This window comes from Amblyraja radiata, chromosome 28 (genome assembly GCF_010909765.2).
Source record: "Amblyraja radiata isolate CabotCenter1 chromosome 28, sAmbRad1.1.pri, whole genome shotgun sequence".
Lineage (NCBI taxonomy): Eukaryota > Metazoa > Chordata > Chondrichthyes > Rajiformes > Rajidae > Amblyraja > Amblyraja radiata.
Window position 1 is genome coordinate 34632826 of NC_045983.1, and position 27562 is coordinate 34660387.

Sequence of the window (27562 nt, forward strand, 5' to 3'; positions counted from 1 at the left end):
GATCCCATGTACCTGTGAATGGTTGTTACACCTTCTGTATGGCTATGGTGAATCCTTATATTGTAATGATATCTTCATTTTTCCCATTTAGGATCCGGTACATCTTAAACATTACCCGTGAAATTGATAACTTTTTCCCGGGCATGTTTGAATACCACAATATAAGGGTGTATGATGAGGAGGCGACAGATCTGCTTGCGTATTGGAATGATACGTACAAGTTCATCACCAGAGCAAGGTATGTCATCGGGTAGTAATACATGTGGTGATGTGTGCTACTGATTGTTTCTGAACAATGTGTGCTTCTGTCCAGTATTATCACATCGTCTGATCAAAACAATAGCCTTTACGCCCATAGACACAAAACGCTGGAGTAACTCAGCGGGTCAGACAGCATCTCTGGAGAAAAGGAATGGATGACATTTCTGGTCGAGACCCGTCTTCAGACTGAGAATCAGGGGAAAGGGAAACGAGAGATATAGACGATGATGTGGAGAGATATAGAACTAATGAATGAAAGATATGCAAAATAGTAATGATGATAAAGGAACCAGGGCAATGTTCGCCTCTCATTTCACTTTCCCCAACTCTCAGTCTGAAGAAGGGTCTCGATCCGAAATGTCACCTATTCCTTTTCTCCGGATATGTTGTCTGTCCCGCTGAGTTACTCCAGCTTTTTATGTCTATCTTCGGTTTAAACCAGCATCTGCAGTTCCATCTCCTCTACCGAATAAATGTAAGACATTGTGTGGATGATGCACCGTTTTTAATTATTCTGAATTTTATATTTTGTAATTGCAGTAAGTTTAGCTTCAAATGATACCTTTTTAATTGTATTTTATTGCGCTATCAAAATTTGCATAGGTTGGTCACTGATTTCAGATCATTTTGTTCCAAGTTTGTTTCAAACTAGAAACTTGGAGATTTCAAAGCAAGCCTCAAGATATTCAGACCAAAAATCAAGCATCTTTAATTGTCATATGTAGCAGCAAGGGGACAATTAAATTCCTACTTGTGCAGCTGTACAGGCCCGTAAACACACACCATTCAAATAAATATACAATAATAATACAATACATTGATAATCAGTTAAAAGTAATCAGCCCATAATAGTGCAAAACCAAAGTCTGTATTGCAAACAAAACAAAGCTTGCAGCAAATCATAGCTGCTGAGGTAGGGCTGGGGTTAGTGTTGTGCATTGTTCAAGAGTCTGATGGTTGCTTAGAAGAAGCTGTTCTTGAACCTGGAGGTCACGGTTTTCAGGCTCCTGTACCTTCTTCCTGATGGTAGCAGCGAGATGAGAGCGTGGCCAGGGTGGTGGGTGTCTCTGGTGATGCTGGCTGCCTTTTTGAGGCAGCGCCTCCTGTAGATCCCTTCGATGGTGGGAAGGTCAGTACTGTGATGGACCTTCGATGGTGGGGGGGTCAGTACCTGTGATGGACCTTCGATGGTGGGGGGGTCAGTACCTGTGATGGACCTTCGATGGTGGGGTCAGTACTGTGATGGACCTTCGATGGTGGGGAGGTCAGTACTGATGGACTTTCGATGGTGGGGTCAGTACCTGTGATGGACCGGGCAGTGTCCACCACTCTCTAGTCTCCTTCATTCCGTCAATCATGTTAGAAAGTAATCCATCAAGGTAAAGTATGTAGGAAGGAACTGCAGATGCTGGTTTACACCGAAGATAGACACAAAATGCTGGAGTAACTCAGCGGGACAAGCAGCATCTCAGGAGAAAAGGAATGGGTGACGTTTCGAGTCGAGACCCTTCAGCAGTCTGAAGAAAGGTCTCAAACCAAAACGTCTCCCATTCCCTTCTCTCCAGAGGTGCTGCCTGTCCCGCTGAGTTACTCCAGCATTTTGTGTCTATCTTCAAGGTAAAAGTGCTGCTTATCCAGTTTTAGGTTTGGGAAGCAGATGAACTGAGTTGGATGATCAGCCATGATCATATTGAATGGCGGTGCAGGCTCGAAGGGCCGAATGGCCTCTACTCCTGCACCTATTTTCTATGTCTTGGGGCATAGTTACGTTCGGTGATTACAAATTCTGATTCTTGTGTGCTCGAGTGTTATTGCAGAAATTCTACCTTTTTGTGTTAAGCTATTAATGTTTATAAAAATCTACAAATTGAAAGGTTAGTGTTTTCTTTAGATGTCGGCTTCCTAAGCATAACTACCAATGTGACGATAAAATAATTTGATTCTAAATATGTAATCTTTTTACCCGTCAGAAATAATGGATCTAAGTGTCTAGTTCACTGCAAGATGGGCATCAGTAGGTCTGCATCCACAGTGATCGCTTATGCAATGAAAGAGTACGGCTGGAACTTGGACGAAGCTTACACTTATGTGAAGGAGAAGCGAGCAGTTACTAAACCCAATAGTGGCTTCATGAGACAACTGGAAGAGTACCAGGGCATCCTGCTGGCTAGGTAGGTGCATCGCTGTGGATTTAGTGTCTGAAGTTGGTTCAATTTATAATGTCTGCAATGTCTTGCTTTTCTTTTGTTTTCCTGATTCACAATTTCTCTCTATTTGCCTCTCACATACTGGATTTGGTGTGATAGAACGGCAGGCAGGGCTGCTATGTACATCTCCACGCCTTCCACAGATGGTGCTCTAGAGCCGAATGCCGCAGTGCCACCCAAGGTAGAGCCACTGCCGATTTTCCCCTCTCTCCCAGTTAGCTGGGCACCTTGTGTCTGCACGGTCCTCAATCACACAAACCCAGCTCGCCGCCTGTCAATGCCAGGGTCAAACTGAATTGCAATTTGAATCGGGGTCTCCCATTGTGAGAGACTCTTCCATTTGGGAGTCCTATCTCAAAATGGAAACCCAAGATGACAATCAATTGGCATTATTCTGAGCAAACCACAAACAGGCAAGTTCCATGAACTCCAGCCTCCCTGTTCTTTGTGACCTGCAGTACTCAATGTGTTCTGTAATCTTGCGCTTTTGTGGAAGGTATTATGCTGTAAAAAGACGGTGGTGTGGCTTGTGGTTGCTGTAGAACGCCTTCATATAAAACAAACCAGCTTCTTATTCCTTTACCTAAAGATTTACCTGTCATTTCTACTTTCAATGTAAAGAGCTGTGCATAGTGGGTGTGAGACGGAGTGTAGATCTGTAGCAGGTATGCATCTAACAAACAAAGTTGCAGCAAGTTTGCTTTTAGGTTGATTAGAGCTTTCATCTGAGTCGTTCTGTGGACTCGCAAAGTGGATTTGTGTTTTGTATAATCTTGTTTACTGAGCATGTTCCACAGTCTTGAGCAACATAAAGTATAATTTGAAGAAGGGTCTGAAGAAGGGTCTCAACCCGAAATGTCATTTATTCCTTCTCTCCAGAGATGCTGCCTGGCCCACTGAGTGACTCCAGCATTTTGTGTCTATCTTCAAAGTATAATTGGATCTTGACTGCCAGGTTATCATGCCTCACCCTATCAGAGAGATTCCCTTTGTTCTACTCCATACCTCCTCAGCCGCCTGATACTTAATGTGTCCTCTTTCCTTTTCAGTTCTGATGAAGGGTCCCAGACCTGAAATGGTCACCATTTTTTTTCCACAGATGCTGCCTGATCTGCTAAGTATTTTGACCATTTTCTATTAGGTTCTCAACATTATTGCTCTTTAAACAGTAAGCTATGTTTATGTTATGTTACAGCAGTTATTCCTGTGGTCTGCATCAACACTGGCTGCATTTTACTAAGCAATATGATCGACATTTATGCTTGTGCGTATGGGATGAAATTGTATCAATAAATAAAATCAGTAGTACTTCATTATCGCATGTGCCTAGGTACTGTTCTTTTGTGTACACAGTGCAGTAACAATCTGACTCTGCACAGACAATCATACTTAAATAAAAGTCTATAGGATGCTAGATTACACTGAGTCGGTACACAAGAGTTGTCACGAATCTGCCACTATTTTGTTGCATTCAAGTTGTTAAGAATGCAGAGTTATAGCTTGGCCACAAAGGCAGCCGTGGGTCATAGTTGCAGGGTGGGCCTGGTCAGGCAACGTTGTTGCCGTTCTCCATTGGTACTGCAAGCCAAGTCCGATCCACTCGAGTCCCAGGCTGCCCATTCCACCGATGCCTTGACTTGGCCACGTCCACCGCTGTGCTGTGCCCTCCCCTACATCAAGCGGCCACCAAGGCAATCCAACTGAGTGGGAACAGCGCTGAGAACTATGTCTGTTAAAACTCGGCGTTCCATGCACCCACCACTCTCTGAGTGAAGATGTTTCCCCTCGGGTTGCTATTAAATCTGTCGCTTTTTGCTTTCCCTTAAACCCATGTCGTCAAGATTCAAGAGAGTTTATTGTCATGGACTGATAGGACAATGAAATTCTTGCTTTGCTTCAGCACAACAGAACATAGTAGGCATTGACTACAAAACAGATCAGAGTGTCCATATCCCATTATATAAATATATACACACATGAATAAATAAACTGATAAAATGCAAATAAACAGATAATGGGCTATTAATGTTCAGAGTTTTGTCCGAGCCAAGTTTAATAGCCTGATGGCTGTGGGGAAGTAGCTATTCCTGAACCTGGTCGTTGCAATCTTCAGGCTCCTGTACCTTCTACCTGAAGGTAGCGGGGAGATGAGTGTGTGGCCAGGATGGTGTGGGTCCTTGATGATATTGCCAGCCTTTTTGAGGCAGCGACTGCGATAGATCCCCTCGATGGAAGGGAGGTCAGAGCCGATGATGGACTGGGCAGTGTTTACTACTTTTTGTAGTCTAGTTCTTGATTCCCCTGCCCGGGGTGGGTAAAGATATGGAGCTGGGCAAAAGCACGGGGGATGACTCATGTGGGTGTGCAGTGGTGGAGCAGAGGAAGAAAGTCTGAGATATTTGGAGAAGGGTAATGAAACACAAATTAGCAGACATTAAAAAAAAGTTGTAATTTCTGCCTGTGGACATCAATACACCAAGCTACTGTTCTAACTTTATGTTTTTGAAGTCGGGGGTTTAGTTTCTCTAGCTAGTCTGAATTGGGGACACTGTTGATGTGTTTTCATGTTACCAGAAGGTATCTTCCAGCACAAAAGTGTTTTAACAACAAATCCTGTGTAAAAGATTGCGTTACAAAACACCAAGTCCTTTCCCTGCTGAGCATTTGAGTTTGCTTGTCTCCGTCAACTAAATATCATTTCAGATCTCAAAATAGTTCTAATTGTGTAATGGGAAAGATGATGCTGATGCAGCCTGCATTTATTTTGATCAGCAGGTTTCCGAACTAACAACCAAGCACTTTGGATTGGGAAATTGCATTCCTCGTTGTCTGGCTTTTTCTCAGCCGCTGTCTCTGTTCTGGTGGTGCTTTGGTACAAATAACCAAATATTAAGCAGGTGGACTTGTGATGTCTTACAGCAACATACAGGAGCTTCACAGGTTATCAGTAACCTGACCTACGGAAATCCCACCACTCAAATCCATTTTAAAGCATTTTTCAAGCTACCAATGATAAAATGTTTAGTGGTATTCATTAAAGGCTGGTTGCAGAATATATTCCATTAGTTTAATTCTGAGTGGTTCTAGACCGATAAATTAATGAAGTGAATTGTGTAGAACAATACCACGTTGGTCGTCTGAAGAAGGGTCTCGACATGAAATGTCACCCATTCCTTCTCTCCAGAGATGCTGCCTGTCCCGCTGAGTTACTCCAGCACTTTGTGTCTGTCTTCAATTTAAACTAGCATCTGCAGTTCCTTCTTCCACCACATTGGTAGTTATGGACGCCATCGAAAGTGAATGTGTGTGACTGGCTGGGAAATAGGCTTGTATAGTTCTCAGGAAGGGAATCCCTGCCTGACCCACACACCACCTGTATTTATGTTGATAGGATAGTGACACTATCTAGAAGATTATATGTTTTTTTGGGTACTGCTTATAGCAACTGGTAGACCTGCTGCCCCACAGCACCAGAGACCCTGGTTCGTAACCTTGGATGCTGTCTGTGCGGAGTTTGCATGTTCTCCCTGTGACCTCGTGAGTGCTCCGATGTCCACTCTCACCCCAAAAACATGCAGGTTTGTAGGTTTAAGAAGGAATTGCAGATGCTGGAAAATCGAAGGTAGACACAAATGCTGGAGAAACTCAGCGGGTGCAGCAGCATCTATGGAGCGAAGGAAATAAGCAACGTTTCGAGCCGAGACGTTGCCTATTTACTTCGCTTCATAGATGCTGCTGCACCCGCTGAGTTTCTCCAGCATTTTTGTCTACCTCAGGTTTGTAGGTTAATAGGCCTCTCGAAATTACCCCTAGTGTGCAGGGAGTGGATGAGAAAGTGGGAGAATATCGAACTAATATGAACAGGTGATCGATGTTCGACATGGATGTTTTCAAGAGAGAGTTAGATTTATCTCTTGGGGCTAACGGAATCAAGGGATATGGGGAGAAAGCAGGCACAGGGTACTGATTTTGGATGATCAGCCATGATCATATTGAATGGCTGTGTTGGCTCGAAGGGCCGAATGGCCTCCTCCTGCACCTATTTTCTATGGACTAGGTAGGACAAAGGGCCTGTTTCCATGCTGTAGCAATCAAAATATCAATCTGCAATTTTCGGTGGTCGACAAAAATGCTGGAGAAACTCAGCGGGTGAGGCAGCATCTATGGAGCGAAGGAATAGGCGACGTTTCATCACCCATTTCCTTCGCTCCATAGATGCTACCTCACCTGCTGAGTTTCTCCAGCATTTTTGTCTACCTTCGATTTTCCAGCATCTGCAGTTCCTTCTTAAACAATCTGCAATTTTCAGTCATTCACTGAATTGTGATCATCACATCTGCCATGTAATGTTGCACAGGTTTATATTCTGCTGCATTGTGTAACTCTGGAGATATTGAGAAAATAACGTCCCCTTCTGCTCACTCAGAACTGTTTGTAATGCAGTGTGACTGAGGTGGAACGTGATATCAGGCTGCTGGTTACCATGTGCCCGTGCTTCTGCTTGTCCTTGTGTATATTTGTCCTCTTCTACAGCACCACTGTTGCTGAGGTGCATGCATCACGAGGTTTGAGACCAGGAAATTTGTGATATCATCCGCTCAAAATAGACAATATCAAATTGTCTCTTCTTCAAAAACAAATAGGAAAAGATAAACACAAAACGCTGGAGTAACTCAGCGGGTCAGGCAGCATATCCGGAGAAATAGGATGTTCTCCCAATCCATATTCTCTAGATCAAAATCCATGTTCTCCAGAGGTGCTCCCCCAGAAGTGAGGACAGCACAGAGCTGGTCGGGGGGGGCAGAAGAACAACTCCAGGACTGTTTGGAGTCTGTAGACTGGGCAATGTTCAAGGACTCGGCAACGGACTTGAACGAATATGCCACAGTCGTTACAGACTTCATAAAGAAATGTGTGGAGGACTGCATCCCTACAAAAACCTTCCGAGTGTTTCCCAATCAGAAACCTTGGATGAACTTTGAGATCCGCACTCTCCTGAAGTCCAGACACAGGGCATTCACCTCCGATGATACAGTGGCCTACATGAAGACCAGATACGACCTTGGTAAGGCCATCAAAAAGGCCAAAAGGGACTTCTGCTCCAAACTGGAGGACGAGACAGATGTTCGGCAGCTGTGGCAGGGTCTGAATGCAATCACCTCCTACAAGGCAAAACCAGGAGGCAGCTCGAATGCCGGTGTAACATCACTCCCTGACGAGCTCAATGCGTTTTACGCACGCTTTGACAGGGAAAATACTGATGTGCCTCCCCGATCCCCCATTCGCTGCGATGGCATTTCAGTCTCAGTCACAGAGGCCGATGTCAGGAAATCCTTCAGGGGGGTGAACCCCCGAAAAGCACCTGGTCCTGATGGTATACCCGGTCGTGTTCTAAAAACCTGTGCGGACCAACTGGCGGGAGTTTTTACGGACATTTTCAACCTCTCACTTCTGAGGTCTGAGGTCCCCACCTGCTTTAAAAGGGCATCAATTATACCGGTGCCCAAGAAGAGTAAGGTGACATGCCTCAATGACTATCGACCAGTGGCACTAACGCCGGTGGTGATGAAGTGCTTTGAGAGGTTGATCATGGAGCAAATCAACTCCTACATCGACAAAAACCTGGATCCACTGCAGTTCGCGTACCGCCACAACAGATCAACGGTGGATGCGATCTCGCTGGCCCTCCACTCCGCACTGGACCACTTGGACAACAAAAACTCATATGTCAGGCTGTTATTCATTGATTACAGCTCGGCATTTAACACAATCATCCCCTCCAAATTGGTTACCAAACTCGCAGAACTGGGTCTCTGCGCATCCCTCTGCAACTGGATCCTTGACTTCCTCGTCCACAGACCACAGTCTGTTCGTATTGGTGGAAATGTGTCAGCCTCAATAACAATCAGCACGGGAGCACCTCAAGGCTGCGTGCTCAGCCCCCTGCTGTACTCACTCTATACCCATGACTGCGTAGCGAACCACAGTGCGAACTCCATCATCAAGTTCGCTGACGACACCACTATTGTGGGGCGTATCACTGATGGGGATGAGTCAGAGTACAGAAGAGAGATCGAGCAACTGTCCATATGGTGCCAGCGCAATAACCTGGCCCTCAACACCAGCAAAACCAAGGAACTGATTGTGGACTTTGGAAGGAGTAGGAGGGGGACCCACAGCCCCATTTATATCAACGGGTCGATGGTTGAAAGGGTCAAGAGCTTCAAATTCCTGGGCGTGCACATCTCTGAAGATCTTTCCTGGTCCGAGAACACTAATGCAATCATCAAAAAAGCACATCAGCGCCTCTACTTTCTGAGAAGATTACGGAGAGTCGGATTGTCAAGGAAGACTCTCTCTAACTTCTACAGGTGCACAGTCGAGAGCATGCTGACCGGTTGCATCGTGGCTTGGTTCGGCAATTTGAGCGCCCTGGAGAGGAAAAGACTACAAAAAGTAGTAAACACTGCCCAGTCCATCATCGGCTCTGACCTTCCTTCCATTGAGGGGATTTATCGCAGTCGCTGCCTCAAAAAGGCTGGCAGTATCATCAAAGACCCACACCATCCTGGCCACACACTCATCTCCCTGCTACCTTCAGGTAGAAGGTACAGGAGCCTGAAGACTGCAACAACCAGGTTCAGGAATAGTTACTTCCCCTCAGCCATCAGGCTATTAAACCTGGCTCGGACAAAACTCTGATTATTACCAACCACTTTCTGTTATTTGCACTATCAGTTTATTTATTCATGTGTGTATATATTTATATCATGGTATATGGACACATTTATCTGTTTTGTAGTAAATGCCTACTATTTTCTGTGTGCTTAAGCAAAGCAAGAATTTCATTGTCCTATACAGGGACACATGACAATAAACTCACTCGAACTTGAACACTTGCTGCTTGACATGCTGAGTTACTGCAGCATTTTGTATCTACGGTGTAAACCAACATCTGCAGTTCCTTTTTATTACATTTGATATAACTAGGAAAATGGTGTAAGGACACAGAGTGCTGGAGTAACACAGCAGGTCAGGTCTGGAGAACATAGATAGGTGATGGATCAGGTCAGGACCCTTCAAGGGTGTCGACCCGTAACATCACCCATTCATGTTCTTCACAGATGCTGCCTGACCCGCTGAGTTACTCCAGCTGCTCGTGTCCTTTTGTGTATTAATCGGCATCTGTCATTCCTTGTTTCTATGTTGCTCCAATGTTGGAGGTAGTGTGAAAAGGGAAAATGGCTGCAGATGTGTGTACATCAGAGGAACCTCATCGGGCAGTGTTGATGCCAGCATTAAAGTTTAGTGCCAGCTCTTTTCCAGGGAGCCAACCTCACCTGCCTCTCTCAGTACTCTTGAAGTCAGGGGGGAGAAGAAGAACCATTTGCCTCCTCTGCTCCCAAAATCAATAAACTGCTACAGTTTTCTGCAACCTAGCCTTGCCACATCTTATAAATATTCAGACCTCTTTACTTTGTAACTGGAATTAATTACTGAATAATGATTTATTGAAAGGTAGTAGTTTTCAATATTGCAGTTAGCAGGATCCTCATGAGTCAATGTTGTAGGGGTTGGCACGGTGGCGCAGTTATGGAATTGCTGCCTCACAGCACCAGAGACCCGGGTTTGATCCTGACTACGGGTGCTGCCAGCATGGAGTTTGTACGTTCTCCCTGTGGCCGTGTGGGCTTTCTCCAGTTTCCTCCCACACTCCAAAGACGTGCAGGTTTGTAGGGTGATTGGCTTGGTATAATTGTAAATTGTCCCTGGTGTGTGTAGGACAGTGTTGGTGCATGGGGATCGCTGGTCGGCACGGACTCAGTGAACCAAAGGGCCTGTTCCTGCGATGTATCTCTAAACTATAAGTCTGTCGTGTTCTGTTCAAAAGCACTCTTTAGGTCCAATATAACCTATCTACACACTTCTATCTGGAGATACAGCCTTAAGTGAATGATTTGAATGCTTTAATTTCTTTGCATCAACTGGTATTCTATAAGAGGGCCAATTAAAACGTTTTAGTGGACGGATTGCAACCTCCTGATGAGGAATGTTTTTGACCTATCCTGCTGATTTAATTGTTGATTTCCACTTTTTATGAAAATTAACGAGTTCTAATTCACTTTTACAGAAATGTATGGTATTACGTTTTAATGAACTAAGATTGCTATCTTGTCTTCACCCTCCTCTTTCTGCTAACGGCCAGAGAACTGGCCCATATTTCCTTAATTGCTTTGAGAATGTATGGTGGGGAGCAATAGGCAAAAGAGTTTTAGTGCTTCTGTAAATTTAATATTGCATCAAGAGATATTGCTTTTTGTAATTTTATAGTAATTTTGTTTTTACGGACTGATTTGATGAGATATTTAGTGTCAAATTGAAACAATTTTTTCCTGTCTCCATGTTAATTTGAGATGAATTGAATTATTGTCTGGCTCTAGGTTATAAAATTGTAGCAACAAGCCCTTGAAGAATGTGTACAATCCAGAGCACAACAAGAGGAGTACTGTTGGTGGAATTCTTCAAATATTGAAAAGTTCAAAAGCTTCTGTTTGTCTGTTGCATTGGACAGGGTTTTCAGGGAAACAGATTCCTGAACGATCACTTTATTTCCATGTGATGTATAACCGCGTTCTGCACTATGTGGGATATCGTTGTGTGACGGTGTTTTAACTTTGAACTTTTTGTTCTCCATGAATGTAGCAAACAGAGGCACAATAAGCTTTGGCGCTCCCATTCTGACAGCGACCTCTCTGACCACCGCATCAATAAATCCACCGTCAACTTGAACAGGAGGGACAGCACTTCAACTACAGAGATGTCAACTGACCCACTTGCAGAACATTTATATGACCACCAATTTCTGAATGCCCCTAGTGTAGTCTCACCCAGAGTTAATGAGGAAATGAGAGAATTCAATTTCCGTATTAATGCAAAACATGAAAAGCCTACAGACTGTAACGCAGATCCCCTGCAGAACCGAGTGTCTTCCGCACCCATGCCAATGGCGGCTGCTTCTAGCAGTACCACTAATGATGTCAGTTGCACATCTGATATAATTCCTCTTCAAAACTGTCACTCTGACAAGCCAGCTTCACCGCAACAGGAACTAACGTCTTCAACTGAGCAGCCCGTGATATTGGCCGCCTTGGGTAGTGAATTAAAAGGAGAAGATAGTTTAAGCTCCAACTGCATTTCATCGCCATTACCTGAAGCTGCTGCCCCAGTGCAAGATCACACAGCTTCCCCAGAGTTCCCCCTTCCCGACTCCGCACCCAGCGGGGATGCAGCAATCTGTAGCGGCAACGCCGATCGAATTGACTTCTTCAGTGCCAGAGAAAAATTCATTGAGCTTTCACAGGAGAGTGGGGTGCGAGTCCAGTCGCACGTGAAAACTGACGAACCCGGAGGATGCAAGCCATGTGCCGTGAGAGCGGCTGCCCCAGACACCCTGCACAAAGAGCAGCACCTTGAGAATGGTCTGGGCCCAGTGTCCATGGACAGCCTTCCCCACGCACGACACAGCGATGGGAAACCTACTGAGGTAAAGCTCACATGGTGACACAAGCAACTACACATGCCAGTATACAAACAAAACACAGAGTGCTGGAGTAACTCAGTGGGTCAGCCAGCATCTGTGGAGAACATGGATAGGTGACGTTTCACAGAGTGCTGGAGTAACTCAGTGGGTGCAGCAGCATCTATGGAGCTAAGGAAATAGGTAACGTTTCGGGCCGAAACCCAGAAGGGTTTCGGCCCGAAACGTTGCCTATTTCCAGAAGGGTTTCGGCCCAAAACGTTGCCTATTTCCTTAGCTCCATAGATGCTGCTGCACCATAACTCAGTGGGTCAGGCAGCATCTGTGGAGAACATGGACAGGTGACGTTTCACAGAGTGCTGGAGTAACTCAGTTGGTCAGCCAGCATCTGTGGAGAACATGGACAGGTGACGTATCACAGCAGAACCCTTCTTCAGGAGAAACGTCACCTGTCCTTGTTGTCCACACCTGCTGCTGAACCCACTGAGTTACTCCAGCACTCTGTGTCTTATTTTGTAAACCAGCATCTGCTGTTGCTTGTATCTTTTTTGTTTGTGGATAAAAACTATTACAATTAACCACAGATGAAGTAAGCAAAGATAATCTAAAATATTTATTTAATTGCAATGAGCTACATTTGTCCTTGAACAAATACAATGTTTGTTCAAATTAAGCTCGTGTCCATTAACATTTGTCATCTTTCCTATTCTGTTTCCGGCGGGTAGAATTGCTGCCTCACAGCACCAGAGACCCGGGTTCAATCCTGACCTTGGGTGCTGTCTATGTGGAGTTTGCATGTTCTCCCTATAACCGCCTGGATTTCCACCAGGTGCTCCGGTTTCCTCCCACATCCCAAAGACGCGTGGGTTTATAGTTTAATTGTCGCTCTGTAAATTGCCCTTGTGTGCTGCAGGGAGTGGATGAGAAAGTGGGATAACATAGAACTAATTTGAACAGGTTGTCGGCGTGGACTCGGCGGGCCGAATGGCATCTTTCCATGCTGCAGCTTTCAATCGATCAGCGCCTGATACATTGATGTTGGAGTTTTGCCATTCAGCTCCTAGAACAGAATCTCATAATTGTGGGATGAATTCCAATCCTAAAACATCTTATCTGCCAGCTGTACACATGTAGAGCACACTGAATACGGTCCCTCCGGGCCTGAGGGCTTAAGGGAATGAATAGAAGATGGATTGGATCTGGACCCTTCTTCTGTCAGATTGGAGTAGGGGGGAGAAAACTGGGAGCGGGGCAAGTGATCGGTGGATATAGGTGAGCGGAGGGGTGATTGGGAGATACGTGGAGTTACGACCTTTGTCATTATCTCCACCCAGACTGAAGAAGGGTCCTGACCCAAAACCTCACCTGTCCATTCCTTCCTCAGATGCCCCACTGAATTCCTCCAGCATGTTGTATTTTGTGCCAGATTCTGACACCTGCAGTTCCTTGTGTCTCCAATGTAGAAACATGCTTAAGAAACTCCTAGGTAGACAACAGTGCTTGAGAAACTCAGCGGGTGCAGCAGCATCTATGGAGCGAAGGAAATAGGCAACTTTTCGGGCCGAAACCCCTTGGGTTTCGACCCGAAAAGTTGCCTATTTCCTTCGCTCCATAGATGCTGCTGCACCCGCTGAGTTTCTCCAGCACTTTTGTCTACCTTCGATTTTCCAGCATCTGCAGTTCCTTCTTAAACACTTAAGAAACTCCCTGCGTTTTCTTTAGTGTGATGAGATTTTTACTGTTAATGATGTAGAAAGTAGGAGGTATTCAAATTAAGGTGTTTGCGTTGTTTAATTGACTTTCATTAACTTTTTATAGATTTTTATAAAAGTTAATTTATAGAAATTAATCCTGATTGTCACACTGGCAGAAGATAATATTGATGTTTTAAGAATCCAATTATCTTGTCTTTCTGCAGGAAAATCTGGCATCCTTATCTTTCAGCAAGAAGTCTTCCTTAACCAGGTCCCAGTCTTTAAATGTCATTTCTGTGAAAGAAATAGTGACGGGGATAGAGTCCAACCAGAATACTGGTGTGTTGCAGACAAAGGCAGAGAATGTAACCAGTGTCCAGAGCCAAATGCCAAAGAGGAATACCGTTCATGAACTATCTGCAGATTTCCGCTGGCCTTCTGAAAACGGCATTGCTGCAAACGAAATTGGTGCAAGCAAGTCTTTAGTTGATGATGGTGAGGTCAAGCAAAATGGCTGTCTTTGGGTAAACGTACCTCTCAAGAGCTGTGATGATTGCCAGGGGGCGGCTTTGGAGAAGTCTGGGCAGGATGAGCTCTTGGGCCGCCAGCAGGTTGCTAAATGGTGCCCTGGGTCAGTGAGACGTGCGACCATGGAGTTTGAGGAGCGACTGAAGCAAGAGCACGAACATCAGTCGTGTGCGGCCACAGCGTTGCCCACGCGCAAACCTTCTCGTGCCGACGGGGACGCGGCTGGTGACGCTGCGGTGACAAGCAAGAGCGGCGAGGTCTCTCCTGAAGACTGCTTGTTGCCGGATGGAGAACAAGGAAGTATCACTAAAGACCAACATTTGCCACTCGGATGCAATGAGCTCCTGAATCCAGAACCAGCCCCGGAGATGCTGTCGAATGTGACCAGGCTCCCACTGCAACCCAAAGTAGACCAATTGCAAACTGCGCCTGGCTCTGTGAGTGCTGTGGAACACAGGGTGGTCCATGCTATTGAAACTTTAGAGGGTTTTGATTCATACACCCAGCTTCCGAAGAAAATTGAGATCATTGAGTATACCCATATATTTAAATCAGCAACTCCGCAAGTAGGCATGGATGATAAGAGAGATGAAAAGATGAAGCGTGAATCTCCAGCAACAGAAAGTGACCTTGCCATACTTTCTATCACTGAAGATGAATCTCCAGCCAAGGAAAATGAAGATACCAGCAAGTCTCCCGACGATCTACAGATGGTAGAGGTTCCTTCCACCGATGCTCAGCCACTGCCGCATCTTTGGCCATTATTGGATCCTGCAGGTTTAGCCCCACAAGACAGTGCAGAAACTGAAGCCATGACCTTGCCGATTGCTAGTCCTTTGGGTGAGATAACCAACGTCCCATCAGAATGTGAGGTTGCTGCATTTGACCATCACAGTGCCCACTTGCCAGTAGATGGATGCCCAACCCCAGTCCTCCACCTGGGAGGTGTCACCATGTCAAGTACGGATACCGACGCAGAAATCCCTGATGAGGAAACTTGCCATTTGGAGCTTCAAGATGTCAGCCAAGGAATGGCACGTTTACAAAGCACAGATGTCGGCTGCACAGTACTCACCCCTGACGATTTAGAACGGAGCTTCAGCAGGTTTGACGAGAGTGTCCGAGAGCTGCAGAAGATGCTAAGTTTCTCGTACCTTGATCACAATCTTCCGCACCGCTCCAGCAATTACACTCTAAACCACCTGAATGGTCCCCTGGCGTGTGGGAGCCAGCAGGCGGAGGAGATTGGAGCAAAGATAAGACGAGCTGGTCTCACGACACCGTCTCAGATGAAGCGGTCAGCATCGATCGCCAAGCTGGGTTGCCTCGAACTCTCCACGGATGAGTTATGCAAGACCATGGATTCGACCACGGCACTCCAAGCACTTTGTGATTGCGGGCAAGACCCAGCATGGACTGTGGGAAGGACAGGGGAGTTGAGAACGGGGTGCGCTGGGGAAGAGGAGCCCAACAAAAAGAAATGTGTTTCCCTCTCCGTCCTCCACGACGTGGGGCAGACGGAGCAAGGTGAAAGATCTGAGAGCAAAGCTGCGGAGAATCCTCCAATACAACATGCCAAAGACAGCGAGCCTGCCCCTCATGGTTTAGTGAGGGCAAGGCCCAACCTTTCCCAGCTAGAGCCTTCTGACACAGACGCACCTTGTCTCACATCATTGACACCTTCAAAGCCTCATCACAACCATCACAGAAATCATCCGTTAAAGCAAATCAAATCAGCCGGTGGGAGGAAGTGGACTGCAAGTCCTCTGTATAACACCATGTAACTCTTGTCGGTTTCTGGACAAGAGGCAGATGGGTTTATTCAGAAGGAACATGCACTTTACAATTTGTTTTCTATATGTGAAATGCGTGTTTTATTTTGTGACGACTGCATGTGAACTTTGGGCTTTCTGTAGTTGGTTTTGATTTGAAATTGTCCTGTTTAATCCCATTTTTAAAGAGCACACCAACCAACACAGATCAAGTTTGCGATTTACAAACCCCCTCTAAATCGAAATCAGGGAAACGCTGCTCTTTGTGATACATTTCATATTGTACAAACTTAACGTCACTTTTGTAACTTTTGCATTGCTTACCGTTCATAATGTGTTTGGACTGAATTCCCTGATGCCCGTCAGAAGGAAAACATGAGTGCAGCTGATCCTTCGGCCCATGCCATTCTCTCGCTTGTCGTGCAGGGAACGATGGAAGGCAACAGCGCACGCACGCCACATACACACACGCACACACATGCACGTACGCCACACACACATGCACGCACGCCACACACACACGCACGCCACACACGCACGCCACACACACACGCACGCACGCCACACACACATGCACGCACGCCACACACACACATACATATGCACGCCACGCACACATGCACGCACGACACACACGCACGCCACACACACACACACACGCGCGCGCACACACGCGCGCATACACACACACGACACACACACACACACATTGCGCAAGGTCACCTCCATTACCGATCTATTCCCTGCTGGCTGGCTTTCACACACACTGTTGGATGCATCATTTTAACCTACGCAACGTGCTGAAAATGTTCAGAGTGAAATTGGTTTACATATTTTTTGTCAGTTTGTATTTTCCCTTTAAGATGGTCTGCTTTCAGGGTGAATGTGAATTATTACTTGAACTCTGCACTGAGCGATTCCTCAGCCCCTCCATATCAGTGACTGGAGGAGTCCTCCTTGCAACTGGTATCTGCTCTTTATTACTCTGTGTATCCTGTCTGGTTTGCAGACAGACGTAAATGCACCTGAACCATAATGGAGTCACTTTTCAAAAGTGCTATATCCTTCAAAGATGCTCCCTTTTCATTCATTTTATAAATTGCTGATTTGGATTTCTTTTTTTTGCATTTTTGTTAAAAGACATCTGTTCCTGTTTAATAAAACAACTTTCCCCTCTTTCCTGATCCCTCCCACTTCTGGCTTGAAAGAACAATTTGATAAAGACTAAATTATTTAATTTAACTGGAATTATCTTTGTTCCAGCCTAATAAAATTCAACAGGTGATTTCCCCTCTTCTCTCCCCTCCCACCCCCCCACCCTTTTCTTGCTTGAGAGCACACTTTGATCCGGATTAAATGATTACATGAAACTGGAATTAATTGCAATCTGCTATCTATTTCAATCTGGCGGGTTGTCGGGATCGCCCGCCTTCCTTGTATCTGCACACCTCCATGCCGTGAAGAATAATATCGGTGATGCCCAAACTCCAGGTTGTACTGGAAACTTGTGGCCAACAAGCTGAAGATGTCAGTAATATTCTTGTAATTATTTTCTCACCGTAACTCGTGGACGTTCTCTGCCATATCCAGAGTGCACAGTTCTTTGAATATCTGCAAGGATTTTTGTGCTGTGTGTGTGTGAGAACAAACGCCTGGTTTTAAAACGGTGACGCCCAAACTACACCGGACATCTGTTGCTGTTAGGAATGTGGTCTGGGTTACCTGGAAATAAGCATCTTTTTAACAAATTGGACAGTAGACTACTGGCACTGGCCAAGCAGAAATGTTGTTATAAGATTCAGCAAATGGTAATCATCTTGAGAAATTATTATTATGGGGGAAAATGGAAAAGTCTAAAACAAGATTTGGAACATTAATTATGAATGTATTTGCTATAGTCATATTCTAAATTATAAAGTAGAATTTCACATTCCTATTATAACTAGTGCTCTTGTCTAGTCCCGTGAAATTGTATTTGGGCAAATGGGCAATTCATACATTTCTTAAACATGCAAAAAGATTCTCCCCGTCCAACTTCCCATGTCTAGAAACACTACTGCAACTTTCTTGGAGGAACAGCGCTGGGTTCAATCTCTTCCCACTGTATAGGGCAGGTTTATAGTGCTCTCATCACTCCCTGTGTCTCTGTAGTGCGAGTGTGGATTCCTGCATCCCTTATTTTCCCTGCCCCAGTCCTCTGCTGCTTTAATGTGTACGAAGGAACGGCAGATGCTGGTTAAAACTGAAGATAGACACAAAACACTGGAGTAACAGCGGGTCAGGCAGCATCTCTGGAGAGGAGGAGTGATGAGAGATGCTACCTGTCCCACTTTGTTACTCCAGCTTTCTGTGTCTATCGCTGCTGTTGTAACATGCTGAGCCTTGTAACAGTATTCACACCCGACTGTGCTACATTTACACAACTAGGCTGCTGGTCTGTTTCACTTCACAATCCCTGCAGTTAGGAATGGGAATCATTTAAATGTAACTAAAAAAAAAATAGCTGGGATGTTCAGGATTGGGCCGTTACGTTGGAATTCCTGTAGGCCTTAATTCAGTCGTAACCTTCAAAAACATAGCCTCAATGTATACGATAAGATTTTTAATAAAATCACCATCTGCCCATGCCTGTAGCAATACTGCATTGACCACTTTTCATTTAATGACCGCCCCTATTGTAAATTGTTCAGGATTGGGCTGTAACGTTTGAATTCCTGTACGTCCTAGTTCAGTCGTAACTTTCAAGAACGTAGCTGGGATGTTCACGATAAGCTTTGTATGTAAAATCTCCCTGTCCCTGTAGTAATATTGCATTGCCCACTGTTCATTTCCATTGTAAATAAAGGGAGAGTTGATGACCTTGTGTATCTTGCCTGGAACATGTGAAATAGTGTAGCTGACGACGGGCTAGGTGGGAAACCATTGTTCAGTTTAAACATAGATGTCACCAGTCTCTGGACCTCTGCTGTTGCAAAGTTACTTTTGAAGCCACTGCTGTTAACAACTTTCAAAGGGCATTTTTGTACAAAGTGATTCTATGTAAGTCTTTTATAACTGGGATCATTATTGTTTACATTGTGAATATTTGAGCTGTACATTTTCTGAATTTGTAGATGCAGCCAGTGTGCTCCTGCCTTGGCATTCGCTTTTCATTCATTGGTTTGTAACTGTCAAACTGATTTTTACACCTTTTTTAAAACCAATGTACATTACGTGACTGCATGTGTCATATGGGGGGGGGGGGGGGGGGGTTGCGGGTGAGGGTGCGGGAGAAGCTTCATTCTTAATAGTTTTTGTAAGACGGTAACGAGTACCACCGTTTTTTTAAATCGGGTGGTACGTTTTCATTAGCCTTATATATTGCCACCGTACCATATAAATGTGACATTCACAGTAAAGGACATATGGCACAAGACAAGACAGTGCCTTCTGATGAATTAGGATTACACCACACTGTTAGCGACGGGTGACGTTGGGGTTTTATTCCACAGCCTCTGTCGCTAACACTGTTTGGTTCCCAATTGGGTGAGTTCTCACATGAAGTTTGATCAGTCCACCTGGCCAGGGGCAGTGTGTGGCCCTGGGGCCCACTCTTCATGTTAGACTGTTACTGGATGCTGTTTCTCATGATGGCGAACCCCGCTGTACAAATGGATTTTTATTGCGAGTGTGCTCAGTTGCTTAATGTGAAGTAATGCACTGTTGTATTAAGTACAATGTTCTTGTTACAAAATTAATAAATTTTTATTTTGGAGAATGTTATTTTTTGGAATACATGGATAGTTAGAGATGTAAAATTGCAAATGGAAGCACTATACGGCCGTTCAATTCATGTATAAAACAGGAAGATTTAACACTTTGGTAATAATCATATTTAATAGAAACATAGAAAATAGGTGCAGGAGTAGGCCATTCGGCCCTTCAAGCCTGCACCGCCATTCAATATGATCATGGCTGATCATCCAACTCAGTATCCTGTACCTGCCTTCTCTCCATACCCCCTTGATCCCTTTAGCCACAAGGGCCACATCTAACTCCCTGTTAAATATAGCCAATGAACTGGCCTCAACTACCTTCTGTGGCAGAGAGTTCCAGAGATTTACCACTCTCTGTGTGAAAAATGTTTTTCTCATCTCGGTCCTAAAGGATTTACCTTTTATCCTTAAACTGTGACCCCTTGTCCTGGACTTCCCCAACATCGGGAACAATCTTCCTGCATCTAGCCTGTCCAACCTCTTAAGAATTTTGTAAGTTTCTATAAGATCCCCCCTCAATCTTCTAAATTCTAGCGAGTACAAGCCGAGTCTATCCAGTCTTTCCATATGAAAGGCCTGACATCCCAGGAATCAGTCTGGTGAACCTTCTCTGCACTCCCTCTATGGCAAGAATGTATTTCCTCAGATTTGGACCAAAACTGTACACAATACTCCAGGTGTGGTCTCACCAACTGCAGTAGAACCTCCTTGCTCCTATACTCAAATCCTTTTGCTATGAATGCTAACATATCATTCGCTTTTTTCACTGCCTGCTGCACCTGCATGCCTACTTTCAATGACTGGTGTACCATGACACCCAGGTCTCGTTGCATCTCCCCTTTTCCTAATCGGCCACCATTTAGATAATAGTCTACTTTCCTGTTTTTGCCACCAAAGTGGATAACCTCACGTTTATCCACATTACACTGCATCTGCCATGTATTTGCCACTCACCCAGCCTATCCAAGTCACCTTGCAGCCTCCTAGCATCCTCCTCACAGCTAACACTGCCCCCCAGCTTAGTGTCATCCGCAAGATGTCATTATGCTTTGTTAATGTTACACTTCAGGCTCTTTTTTAATTCCAGTTCAGTTAGTTTATTGTCACGTGTCCCAAAGAACAATTAAAAGCTTCTGTTGCGTGCTAACCAGTCAGTGGAAAGACAATACATGATTACAATCGATCCATTTACAGTGTATAGATAGATAACTCGTTTTTCTTCAAGACAGCAAGGGTAGACAAAAGTGCTGGAGGAACTCAGCGGGTGCGGCAGCATCTATGGAGCGGAGGAAATAGGCAACGTTTCGGGCCGAAACCCAAGGGGTTTCGGCCCGAAACGTTGCCTATTTCCTTTGCTCCATAGATTTCCTTCGCTCCATAGATGTTACTGCACCCGCTGAGTTTCTCCAGCACTTTTGTCTACCCTTCGATTTTCCAGCATCTGCAGTTCCTTCTTAAACAAGGGATTGGAATACCCTACCAGCCAGCATCAGGGATCTCCAAAACATCAACACATACAAAGATGCAACTCCATTTCGACTAGCACATTCGACACCATCATAGTGCTGAGTGATGCTCTACCTAGAGCTGTCCAGCGTATTACATCCAGATCCAGGTCCAGGTACATAATAAGGGAATAATGGTTAAACCAGCAATGTCTAATCAAGGATAGTTCGAGGGTCACCAATGATATAGATAGTGGTTCAACACTGCTCGACACTCCGACACTTTTCTACACTTGCAGAATTATAGACTTGCAGAGCTGAGCAGCACGGAAACAGGCCATTCAGCCCACCTTGTGCATGCTTTCACACCTCTGCATCAGTTATAATGCTGTAAACATGAAACACGCCCTTGGGCCCACCTTGTCCATATCAACCAAATTGTCATTCTTGGCTGGCTCCATTTGCCCGTAGCCCTCTAAAACCTTCCTATCCAAATATCAGCCTGAATATCTTTGGAAAAGTCATAATTATATCCGCTTCTACAGCTTCCTCTGGCAGCTCGTTCCAGATACCGACTGCACGCTAAGTGGAATAAGTTGAGTTTAGTTTATTGTCACGTGTACTGAGGTACAGTGAAAAGCTTTTGTTGCGTGCTGACCGGTTAGCAGAAAGACAATCCATGATTACAATCGAGCCGTCCACCGTGTACAGATACATGATAAAGGGAATCATGTTTAGTGCAAGGTAAAGTCCGATCTCTGCTAGTCCAAAAGTCTCCAATGAGGTAGATAATAGTTCAGAACCGCTCTCTAGTAGTTGGTAGGATGGTTCAGTTGCCTGATAACTTGCCCCTGAAGTTTCACATAATTCTCTCTCCTCTCACCTAAAGCTGATGCCCTCTAGCTTTAGAATTCTCTACCTTGGGGGGGTAAAAGGCAGAATTAGTATATTCGGCCCATCAAGTCTACTCCACCATTCAATCATGGCTGATCTATCTCTCCCTCCTAACCCCATCCTCCTGCCTTCTCCACATAACCCCTGACACCTGTACTAATCTATCTGCTTTAAAAATATCCATTGACTTGGCCTCCACAGCCTTCTGTGGCAATGAATTCCACAGATTCACCACCCTCTGACTAAAGAAATTCCTCCTCATCTCCTTTCTAAAGGAACGTTCTCTTCAGATTGTATTTGCCTTCCTTACTAACACTCCCACGTGCAAATTAACCCTTGGGGAACTCTGCACCAGCATTCCCATGTTCCTTTGTACCTGCCATGAGTGGAATCATCCTCTCCACATCCCATCTACCTCCTATTTTCCGGCTCCTCCATTCATCTGGACAAAATTACGAGAACGCACTTAAAATCCCCCCGGAAATGTGGTGCCCAGGCCGGGTGAGATGGCCGATCTCATCGAAACAGAAAAATAGGTGCAGGAGTAGGCCATTCGGCCCTTCGAGCCAGCATCGCCATTCAATATGATCATGGCTGATCATCCAAAATCAGTGCCCTGTTCCTGCTTTTCCACCATATCTCTTGATTCCGTTACTCCTAAGAGCTATATCTAACTCTCTTGAAAACATCCAGTGAATTGGCCTCCACTGCCTTCTGTGGCAGAGAATTCCACAGATTCACAACTCTGCGTGAAGAAGGTTTTCCTCATCTCAGTCCTATATGGCCAACCCCTTATTTTTAAACTGTGACCCCCTGGTTCTGGACTTCCCCAACATCGGGAATGTTTTTCTTGCATCTAGCTTGTCCAATCCTTTAAGAATTTTATATGTTTCTATAAGATGTCCTCTCATCCTTCTAAATTCCAGTGAATACAAGCCTAGTCGACCCATTCTTTCAGCATATGTCAGTCCTGCCATCCCGGGAATTAACCTGGTGAACCTACGCTGCACTCCCTCAATAGCAATAATGTCCTTCCTCAAATTAGGAGACCAAAATTGCACACAATACTCCAGGTGCAGTCTCACCAGGGCCCTGTGCAACTGCAGTGGAACCTCCTTGCTTCTAAACTCAAATCCTCTCGCAATGAAGGCCAGCATGTCATTAGCTTTCTTCACTGCCTGCTGTACCTACATGCTTACTTTTAGTGACTGATATACAAGCACACATAGGTCTCGTTGCACCTCCCTTTTCTAAGGGTTTCGGCCCGAAACGTCGCCTATTTCCTTCGCTCCATAGATGCTGCTGCACCCGCTGAGTTCCTCCAGCAATTTTGTGTACCTTCGATATTCCAGCATCTGCAGTCCCCTTTTGAACACCATTCAGATCATAATCTGCCTTCCTGTTCTTGCCACCAAAGTGGATAACCTCACATTTATCCACATTATACTGCATCTGCCCACTCACCCAACCTGACCAGGTCACCCTGCAGCCTCATAGCATCCTCCTCACAGCTCACATTTCCACCCAACTTTGTGTCATCTGCAAACTTGGAAATGTTACATTTAATTCCCTCTAAATCGTTAATATATATTGTAAACAATGGGTCAATAGACAATAGGTGCAGGAGTAGGCCATTCGGCCCTTCAATGTGATCATGGCTGATCATCCCCAATCAGTACCCCGTTCCTGCCTTCTCCCCATATCCCCTGACTCCGCTATTTTTAAGATCCCTATCTAGCTCCCTCTTGAACCTGCCTCCAACCGGTCCCAGCACCGAGCCTTGCGGCACCGCACTAGTCACTGCCTGCCATTCTGAAATGGACCCGTTAATTCCTGCTCTTTGCTTCTTGTCTGCCAACCAGTTCCCTATCCATGTCAATACCCTTCCCCCAATACCATGTGCTCTAATGTTGCACACTAACCTCTTGTCCTCAGCACTACTACCTATTTGGTTGGCCCAATCTATATGTAGATTGAAGTCATGCATGATAACTGCGCACCGGGATTTCCGCGGCCGATCGGCGGGTGGACTCTGCCCTCTGCGGCCGAGGCGCTTGAACTCTGACCTTGCCGGAGCCGGCAGATACGTTCCCATGGTCGACTTCCAAGGCCGATTTTGCGGGCCGGTATCTCGGCCCCTCCCCTTGGCGGCCAAGGCGGAACAATCCGGTACCGTTGGACTCGTCACGGAGGCCGTGACCTCTGGCAAAAGCCGGATAATCCGGCAAGGCTCTGGAACCAAGGAACCAAGAACATTCACTGATGGATCCATGTGTGATTTCTAGCGGAGTGTAGCCTTGTTTACATTTTGCCATCTGACTCCCTCTATTGGTGAACCAGCCGTATTGCAATCCTGAAACAAAAGAACCATCGATGTGCAGGAAGGAACTGCAGATGCTGGTTTAAACCGAAGATAGACACAAATGTTCTGGAGTAACTCAGCGGGACAGGCGGCATCTCTGGAAAACATGGCTGGGCGATGTCACCTATCCGTGTTCACCATAGATGCTGCCTGACCCACTGAGTTAATCCAGCACTTTTGTGGCAAAAAAAAATCTTCAGGCGTTAGAGATACAGCGCGGAAACAGGCCCTTCGTCCCACTGAGTCCTCGCCGTCCAGCGATTCCCGCATACTAGCTCTATCCTGCACACGCTATGGACGAAGCCAATTAACCAACAAATCTATACATCTTTGGGTGGAAACTGGAGCAGGTCACGGGGAGAACGTGCAAACTCCGTACAGACAGCACCCGTGCTCGGGATCGAACCTGGGTCTCTGGCTCTGAGGCAGCAACTCTACCGCTGCGCCACCGTGCCGCCCCTTGCAGCAATTCTCAATCATTCTCAGCGTGATTAGTGATGCACAGAGGCAGCTGTGGGGGGACTATAATGCAGCTACTGAGCCGAAACGCTAAAGTACCGCCCTGTCCCACTTCATCCAGCTTTCTAACGCTTGCATCAATCAGTCTGAAGTAGGGTCCTAACCCGAAACGTCACCTATCCATGTTCTCCACAGATGCTGCCTGACCCGCTGAGTTACTCCAGCACTCTGTGAAACGTCACCTATCCATGTTCTCCACAGATGCTGCCTGACCTGCTGAGTAACTGCTGAGTTACTCCAGCACTTTGTTTTTTGCTCTATTCCAGCATTTGCAGTTCCTTGTGTCTACAACAAATGACATAACATAAAATACAAAGATGTGTAAGAACAAATTGCAGATGCTGGTTTATACCGAAGATGGACACAGAGTGCTGGAGTAACTCAGCGGGTCAGGCAGCATCTGTGGAGAACATGGATAGGTGACGTTTCACAGAGTGCTGGAGTAACTCAGCGGGTCAGGCAGCATCTCTGGAGAACATGGATAGGTGACGTTTCACAGAGTGCTGGAGTAACTCAGCGCGTCAGGCAGCATCTCTAGAGAAAAGGAATAGGTGACGTTTTGAGTCGGAACCCTTCTTCAAAGTGAAAGTAGATGAGGGGTGGTGGAAATAAGGTCATAAGTGGAGTGTGGAGGCGTGCATTTTGCTAGTAGAAATAAAGGCGTAGACTATTTTCTAAATGGGGGGACAATTCAGAAATCGGGAGGTGCAAATGGTCTTGTGAGGGCTGGGCATTATACCCAAAAAGATAATTTGCAAGTCGAATCGCAAATTGAAGTAAAGAAAGCAAATGCAATGTTTGCATTTATTCCTAGAGGGCTTGTATACAAAAGCGGATGTAATGCTGAGGCTCTATAAGGCACTGGTCAGGCCACATTTGGAGTATTGTGAGCCGTTTTGGGCACCATATCTGAGGAAGGATGTGCTGGCTCTGGAGAGGGTCCAGAGGAGGTTTACAAGAATGATCCCAGGAATGAGTAGGTTAACAGATGATGAGTGTTTATCAGCACTGGGCCTGTACTCACTGGAGTTTAGAAGGATGAGGAGGTGACCTAATTGAAACTTACCGAATAGTGAAAGGCCCGGATAGAGTGGATGTGGAGAGGATGTTTCCACTTGTGGGAGAGTCTAGGACTAGAGGTCACAGCCTCAGAATTAAAGAACTTTCCTTTAAGAAGGAGATGAGAAGGAATTTTGTTAGTCAGAGGGTGGTGAATCCGTTGAATTCTTTGCCACAGAAGGCTGTGGAGGCCAAGTCAGTGGATATTTTTATGACTGAGATGGATAGATTCTTGATTAGTACGGGTGTCAGGGGTTATGGGGAGAAGGCAGGAGAATGGGGCTAGGAGGGAGAGATAGATCAGCCATGATTGAACGTAGGAGTAGACTTAATGGTCCAAATGGCTTAATTCTGCTCCTATCAAAGGGCCAGTTAAAGTCTAAAGTCTTTTGTTTAAGAAGGAACTGCAGATGCTGGAAAATCGAAGGTACACAAAAATGCTGGAGAAACTCAGCGGGTGCAGCAGCATCTATGGAGCGAAGGAAATAGGCAACGTTTCGGGACGAAACGTTGCCTATTTCCTTCGCTCCATAGATGCTGCTGCACCCGCTGAGTTTCTCCAGCAGTTTTGTGTAAAGTCTAAAGTCTGATGTAATTGTAATGCTGTTTATTGCCAGGAGGTGGCAGTCCGACGATTAGCTTTGTTTTACCGCATTGTGATCTTACCTGGAACATTAACACATTGAAAATGTGTCTCCATAAACTCTTTGATGTTATTGTCTCCTCTGGCAATTTGTTCATGATTTAGTTAGCGCTATAAGACGAGCAAAAAACTGCAGATAATTACAGCTTGAATTAGAAGCAGGTGATTCTGGCTGTGCCAAATGGGTCAGGCAGCATCTCTGGAGAACACGGATAGCAGCCGGATAACAGCCGGGAAGAAACTGTCCCTGAATCTGGAGGTGTGCGTTTTCACACTTCTGTACCTCTTGCCCCGATGGGAGAGGGGAGAAGAGGGAGTGACCGGGGTGAGACTGGTCCTTGATTATGCTGGTTTAAACCAAAGATAGACACAGAGTGCTGGAGTAACTCAGCGGGTCAGGCAGCATCTGTGGAGAACATGGATAGGTGACGTTTCAGTTCAGGACCCTTCTTCAGACCCTTCTTCTTCCTATCCATGTTCTCCACAGATGCTGCCTGACCCGCTGAGTTGCTCCAGCACTCTGTGTCTGCCAGAGGATCGTCAATGTTGGGTTGGGTTGGGGCAGGTGGAACGTAAGACACAAAAGAGAAGACATGGGTTGTCCTGTAGCAGATGATGCCTGGAGACGATGTCATATGAGATGAATTAAAGCAGTGACGCAGGAGAACGTATTGCGGGACGATGGCAGATCTGCCAAAGCTACACACGCGCGCACACACACACGCACACACACACACACGTGCACACACACACACGCACACACACACACACGCGCACACACACACACACACACGCACACACACACGCGCGCACACACACACACACTCACGCACACACACACACACGCACACACACGTGCACACACACACACACGCGCACACACAC

General features: G+C 45.7%; 1 protein-coding gene and 1 long non-coding RNA gene across 3 annotated transcripts in view; both read left to right on the top strand.

Moving 5' to 3' along the window:
• The window catches only part of ssh2 (slingshot protein phosphatase 2), a 67378-nt gene extending 50825 nt beyond the window's left edge, over positions 1-16553 (top strand). For both annotated transcript variants that reach the window (XM_033046282.1, XM_033046283.1), the window contains exons 11-14: positions 92-238; positions 2232-2432; positions 11172-12012; positions 13925-16553. In XM_033046282.1, coding sequence (XP_032902173.1) covers positions 92-238; positions 2232-2432; positions 11172-12012; positions 13925-16012 — 3277 coding nt within the window. In that variant the 3' untranslated portion in view covers positions 16013-16553. The remainder of the gene's footprint in view (positions 1-91; positions 239-2231; positions 2433-11171; positions 12013-13924) is intronic.
• Positions 16554-16609: 56 nt separating this feature from the next.
• LOC116989101 lies at positions 16610-19757 on the top strand. Its single transcript, XR_004416127.1, has 2 exons — positions 16610-17638; positions 17757-19757. It is a non-coding gene; the product is annotated as an uncharacterized LOC116989101 (long non-coding RNA).
• Positions 19758-27562: the final 7805 nt, after the last annotated feature.